The 6,649-nt window shown below is 46.5% G+C and overlaps 1 protein-coding gene across 1 annotated transcript; it reads right to left on the bottom strand.

Moving 5' to 3' along the window:
- Positions 1-1,331: 1,331 nt before the first annotated feature.
- Positions 1,332-5,945, bottom strand: LOC130476392 (zinc finger protein 501-like). Its single transcript, XM_056848365.1, has 3 exons — positions 5,791-5,945; positions 4,438-4,512; positions 1,332-2,590 (listed from the first exon to the last, which is right to left on the bottom strand). The coding sequence occupies exons 1-3, from the start codon at positions 5,939-5,941 to the stop codon at positions 1,332-1,334; spliced, it is 1,485 nt and encodes a 494-aa protein (XP_056704343.1). The 5' UTR covers positions 5,942-5,945.
- Between the last annotated feature and the right edge of the window lie 704 nt (positions 5,946-6,649).

The following is a 6,649-nucleotide window of genomic DNA, read 5'->3' as shown; positions in this document are numbered from 1 at the left end:
CAGTTGCTCTAGTTCCCTAATCATTTTGGTTGCTCTTTTCTGCACCTTCTCAAGCTCTGTAATATCCTTTTTTAGGTGTGGTGACCAGAACTGTACACAGTATTCCAAGTGTGGTCTCACCACAGATTTTTACAAGGGCAGTATGATATCAGCAGTTTTATTCTCTATTCCTCGACTAATTATGGCCAGCATGGAATTTGCCTTTTTTACAGCAGCCGCACACTGGGTTGACATCTTCATTGAGCTATCCACTACCACCCCAAGATCCCTTTCTTGGTCTGTTGCTGCCAACACAGATCCCATCAATGTATATGTGAAGTTGGGATTTTTTGTCCCAATATGCATCACTTTACGCTTACTCACACTGAATCTCATTTGCCATTTTAATGCCCATTCTTCCAGTATGCAGAGATCCTTCTGGAGCTCTTCACATTCCGATTTTGTTTTAACCACCCTAAATAATTTGGTGTCATCTGCAAACTTGGCTACTTCACTGTTTAACCCCAACTCCAGGTCACTGATGAACAGATTGAAAAGCACCGGTCCCAACACAGATGCACCTCACTGCTCACACCCCGCCATTGTGAAAAATGAACATTGATTCCTACTCTCTGCTCTGCTGGCTGAAAAATAGGAAGCAGAGAGTAGGAATCAATGGTCAGTTCTCACAATGGCGGGATGTGAGCAGTGGGGTGCCTCAGGGATCTGTGTTGGGACCGGTGCTTTTCAACCTGTTCATCAATGACCTGGAGTTGGGGTTAAACAGTGAAGTAGCCAAGTTTGCAGATGACACCAAATTATTTAGGGTGGTTAAAACAAAATCGGAATGTGAAGAGCTCCAGAAGGATCTCGGCATACTGCACAACCACCAGATCTCTAGTGTGCCCACATTTGCTGTAATGTGCACAGTTCTGGACGCTCCATCTGAAAAAGAATAATGTACACCTGGAAACGGTAGAGGACAGGGCAATCCTATCTCATTATGACAGAACTCGTGGACACCTGGTGAAACTGACTGGCAGAAAGTCCACATATATATAATTTCAAATAACTCCTCACTAACCAGGCTGATTGCCACAGCCCATATTTTACAAGCAGAAGGTTCTACAGTCAATCCTGGCATCCCCAGTGTGTGTATGTATAAAATGCCACCAAGTTGCGGCCCAACTTAGGGTGACCCCACAAGGTTTTCCACTGCCTGCTTCTGTGTAGTGACCCTGGACTTCCTTGGTAGTCTCCCATCCACGTACTAACCAGGACCAACCCTGCTTAGCTTCTGAGATCTGATGAGACTGGGCTAGCCTGGGCCAGTCATCTCCAGTACGGCGACCTTAAGTAGCAGGGGTATTTTTAAGGAGGCTACTGAAATAAAGCCGCACAAACTGGGTGGTGTCCAGCGGAGGGCGCTGCTGCTCTTTGCTATTCTGGTTTAAAGTGAGGGGGCTCGAACACTGGGGTTGTGTAGCACAGTGTGCAGCATGGGGGTCCAGGCTTGGCGTTTCGCTCTTTCCGTACCCCAAGGCAATATATAGTTTTGCCGCCGCGTGGACTCTTTGATGCGACGTTAGATTGGTCCTCTGGTTGAAGCGCTTTCCGCATTCCGAGCATTTATATGGCTTCTCCCCCGTGTGGATTCTCTGATGTCTGACCAGGTTGGAGGTGCTACAGAAGCTCTGGCCGCAGTCTGAGCATTTGCACATTTTCTCCCCCGTGTGGACCGTCTGATGTGAAATCAGCTGTGCGTTCCACCGGAAGCTCTTTCCACATTCTGAACATTTATATGGTTTCTCCCTTGTGTGGGTTTCTTGGTGTCTAAGAACGTTTGCTCTCTGGCTGAAGCTCCTCCCACATTCTGAGCATTTATATGGCTTCTCTCCTGTGTGAATTCTCTGATGTCGAACCAGGTCTGACATATTTAAAAAGCCCCGATTGCAGTCCAGGCATTTATGCTGTTTCCCTCGCATATCAGTTGTCAGATGTGCAGTAACGAGTGCGCTCTGACTTAAACTCTTTCCACTTTCCAGACATTTATATGGTTTCTCCCCTGTGTGGGTTCCTTGGTGTTTCACTAGATTTGCCTTCTGACTAAAACCCTTTCCACACTCAGTGCATTTGTATGGCTTCTCACCCGTGTGGCTTCTTTGATGGGAAGTCAGATTTTTGCTCTGGCTGAAGCTTTTTCCACATTCCAGGCACGTATACGGTTTCTCTCCTGTGTGGGTTCTCTGATGTGAAGTAAGGTGTGCTTTTTCGCGAAAGGCCTCGCCACACTCTGAACATATGTAAGGTCTCCCCCCTGTGTGAATTCTTTGGTGTACATTAAGACTCGATTTACTGCTGAAGTTTTTGGAACATACAGGACACTCATTCTTTCCCTTTCCGTTCTTGGTTTCTTGTTGGATTGGGGTAACCTGCGAGTACCCTCCTGGAGACGTAGGAGATGTACTTTGCAGATTCTGTGTGAGGTTTCCTTCCTGCGTTTTTGTTCTTTCTTGATTCATGATGTTTTTATCCACCTCTGGCTGCCAGGCTCTGTCTACCAACATCCCATAAGGTTCTCGCTCATTCTCACTTCTCTGCCCATCACTTCCTGAAAGGTCAAAAACAGAGCACAAGTAAGTAACAGAGCCTCCAACAAAGAAAAAAACCCAAAATTACTTCCCTGCAGAAACAGTTTCCAGATCCTTGCCAAAGATTTAACAGGAAGGCAAATTGGTCCACAGGTTAAACCAGCTAGAGAGACGCTTGCTGGAGATTTGGACATTTGGACTTAGTGGGAAATTTCCATTTTGTCCTCATAATGAAATTTTATTTTATTATTTTATTTTTAAAATTTTATTATTTATACCCCATCCAATGGTGATCCAAAGCAGCTACCGTCATTTTTTTTTTAATTCAACTTTTATCCTGCACCACTCCTCACCAAGCAGGGCTCAGGGTGGCTTCTAACAGTTAAAATATACAATATAAAACATCTCAGAATTTAAAACATAATGAGATGGCACCCTGTATTACATTATCTCTGAGCATAAAATAAACATTAGGAAGATATTAGGAAGACACTAGGAAGACTTTTCTAACTGTTAGAGCAGTTCCTCAGTGGAACAGGCTTCCTCGGGAGTTGGTGAGCGCCCTTTCCCTGGAGGTTTTTAAGCAGAGTCTAGATGGCTATCTGTCAGCAATGCTGATTCTATGACCTTAAGCAGATGATGAGAGGGAGGGCATCTTGGCCATCTTCTGGACATGGAATGGGGGCCACTGGGGAGGTAGTTGTGAGTTTCCTGCATTGTGCAGGGGGTTGGACTAGATGACCCTGGTGGTCCCTTCCAACTATGATTCTATTATTCTAAACAATCCCATCATAGGTGAGGTAAAATGGAGAGACAACCAGCCACAGAGCTTGCAGGCCCAAAGGCAGAAGATTAACCAGGTGTAGAGAACCTGATAGATTGTTATAATGCTATAATGATATCATAGAATCACAGAGTTGGAAGGGACCACCAGGGTCATCTAGTCCAACCCCCTGCACAATGCAGGAAACTCACAACTACCTCCCCCACATACCCCCAGTGCCCAGAAGATGGTCAAGATGCCCCCCTTCTCATGAACTGCCCAAATTCATAGAATCAGCATTGCTGACAGATGGACCTCTAGCCTCTTCTTAAAAACCTCCAGGGAAGGAGCGCTTACTACCTCCCGAGGAAGCCTGCTCCACTGAGGAACCGCTCTAACTGTTAGAAAATTCTTCCTAATGTCTAGATGGAAATTCTTTTGATTAAATTTTAACGCATTGGTTCTGGTCCGACCTTCTGGGGTAACAGAAAACAACTCAGCACTTTCCTCTATATGACAGCTCTTCAAGTACTTGAAGATGGTTTTCATATCCCCTCTCAGTATTCTCCTCTTCAGGCTAAACATACCCAGCTCCTTCAACCTTTCCTCATAGGACTTGGTCTCCAGACCCCTCACCATCTTTGTTGTACTCCTCTGGACACGTTCTAGCTTGTCTACATCTTTCTTGAATTGTGGTCCCCAAAACTGAACACAATACTCTAGGTGAGGTCTAACCAGAGCAGAGTAAAGCGATACCATCACTTCACATGATCTGGACACTATACTTGTGTTGATGTCCAATATGTCAACTGCAGATTTTTAAAAAGCCCCTCCCCCCCCAAAAAAAAACAAGGGTGAAGATGAGAGTGGGGAATGGCCACCTTGGCAGTCTGGGGCAGGGAAAGTATGGGGAAGCCTGCCACATGGAAGCCCCATTGCTGGTGTGCTGTTTTGACAGCTGTAGCAGCAACAGGGAAACCCTATGAGCCAGTCCCAGTGTGGAAAACAACCAGGTTTATTTTGTTGTAAGATCACCAGGGACTAGCCCTCAGACCAAGTCCCACAATTCCAAGGCAACAAAATATCTCCCTTCTCGGTACCTACCTCCTGTTCTGTCTCTTTCCTTGAAATTTTGGGCAAACATCTTTTCTTCTTCAGGTCTAGGAGTCAAAAGTTCTCCTTGGGGAGAAACAAAAAGAGTTGAGTTCCTCCTGGCTTTTCTGGCGGCATAAATAAATATTCCATATCAATCTCACTTTGGGTCCCTGCCTTCTCAACCAAAAGCTAAAAGGTTGGAGGCTAAGAACATTAACCTGCACAAGGATGTAGCAGGTAGGATACCTGAACATGAGCCTGGGAGCATCACCTGATCTTTAAAAGTGCTGCTCCAAGCTTGGGCTGAAGTACTTGTCAGGAATGCAGCTGTGACCAAGAGTCAGCCCAGAGGGAAGCATCCCCTCCGACAAGCCCACCTCTTCCAAAGGCCAGACAGGAAGCATCCTCTCTCATAAGCCCACCTCACCCTAAGGGCAGACAGGAAGCATCCTCTCTGGTAAGCCCATCTCATCCAAAGGGCAGAAAGCAGGGGTTGTGGCTCAGTGGAAGCATGCAGAAAGTCTCAGATTCAATCCCTGGCATCTCAAGTTAAAAAGGGCCAGGCAGTAGGTTTTGTGCAATATCCATCTGAGATCCTGGAGTGGTGCTTCCAGTCTGAGCAGACAATACTGACCTTTATGGTCCATTCATTATGAGGCAGCTTCATGTTTATTCATGTGTGTTCAGCAATCATCCTCTCTGACAAGCCCACCTCTTCCAAAGGGCAGACAGGAAGCATACTGGCCAACATCCCTCCCATCCAAAGGGCAGAAAGGAAGCAGTCACTCTGCCCACCCACCCCCTTAACTCTGAATCAGAAAAGAGTTCGGCTGCCAGCAGTGAGATTCTAAATCCCAACCAGGCCAGAAGAAATAGGCTCAGGAGGGCAGAGTTTGGGTATCATGCCACCTACTCCTGCTTCACAAACTCCTTTGAGTGTACTGATCACTAACAACAGTCCCGGAGATTAATTTACTTCAGCATCTATCAAGTAAACTACCTATCTGAAACTAGGGCTTTCTCGGTCGTGGCACCAAAATTTTGGAACTTCCTCCCCATTGGTGTCTATTGGTTTCTTCTGTTGGGGTCTTTTACCAGCAGGTGGAGACTTTTTTTGTTCCATCTGACATATGCCCCATAACGGTTACTGGCCCTCCTGTTGTTGTTGTGTTTTAATTGAATTAATTTATTATTTTAACTGTATTTTTAACAGCTCAGATGTTTTAATGTTTTTTATGTTCACTGCCTTGTGGACCATGATAATAATAATAATAATAATAATAATAAGAAGAAGAAGAAGAAGAAGAAGAAGAAGAGGAAGAGGAAGAGTAGGAAGAGGGGGAGGAGGAGGAGGATCCTTACCCAGAGAGGCCACATTCCCCAAATTCTCCAGCGTGACTTCCATGGCCAGAGCCCTCTGGCCTGGATTCAGCAGCTCCCACTCCTCCTTGGTGAAATCTACATCCACTTCCTCAAAGGACACGGGACCTTCCTCGGTCTGAGCTGGCTGCATAGCGGCTGCTTCTGCCCCATCGCAAAGAGGAGACGACTTGAAAAGCGTCAGGGATGCCGTTCCAAAGTCTGGGAGGGAGAGGACAATCCAGTCGCTCAAACAGGGGCCAAAGGACTAGAAATAGTGGCAATGAACTTCAGGCATCCTGGAGAGAAAGACTGAGACAACATTTATCTTGGGACCATCACAGCAGATCAGGCACAAGGAATCCTTACCTGGGGAGGTGTCTGGTGCTGGATCCTCCTGCTTGATGGCCCCGAACTGGTGATTCTGGAAGGTTTTTGATAGATCCTTTTCTGACTCAGCAAACATCTCCATGAATGGTCCATGTACCTGAAACAGCAGCCAGGATCCCATGTAGGGGAAAAAGAGAGGAGGCAGAGCCTCAGAGGAGTAAAGGGAAGGATTCTGCCCCTCCACCCCCTGCTGCTATCAGTGGGGCTAGAACCTGGCTTGGGCTTCCCCCACATCCTGGATCGTGACCCAGAAGGGGCAGGGAAGCACCCAAACACCCCACGTAGCACTTGCCCTCTAGAAGTGGCTTCCTAAATAGGGAGAGAAATTTCATCTGTGTGGGAAAGAAGCAGAGATGGTTCTCGTAGGTTATCCAGGCTGTGTGACTGTGGTCTTGGTATTTTCTTTCCTGACGTTTCGCCAGCAGCTGTGGCCGGCATCTTCAGAGGAGTAACACTGAAGGACAGTGTCTCT

Source organism: Euleptes europaea, chromosome 1 (assembly GCF_029931775.1).
Source record: "Euleptes europaea isolate rEulEur1 chromosome 1, rEulEur1.hap1, whole genome shotgun sequence".
In the NCBI taxonomy this organism is placed as follows: Eukaryota; Metazoa; Chordata; class Lepidosauria; order Squamata; family Sphaerodactylidae; genus Euleptes; species Euleptes europaea.
This window is presented reverse-complemented; position numbering and strand designations above follow the sequence as displayed.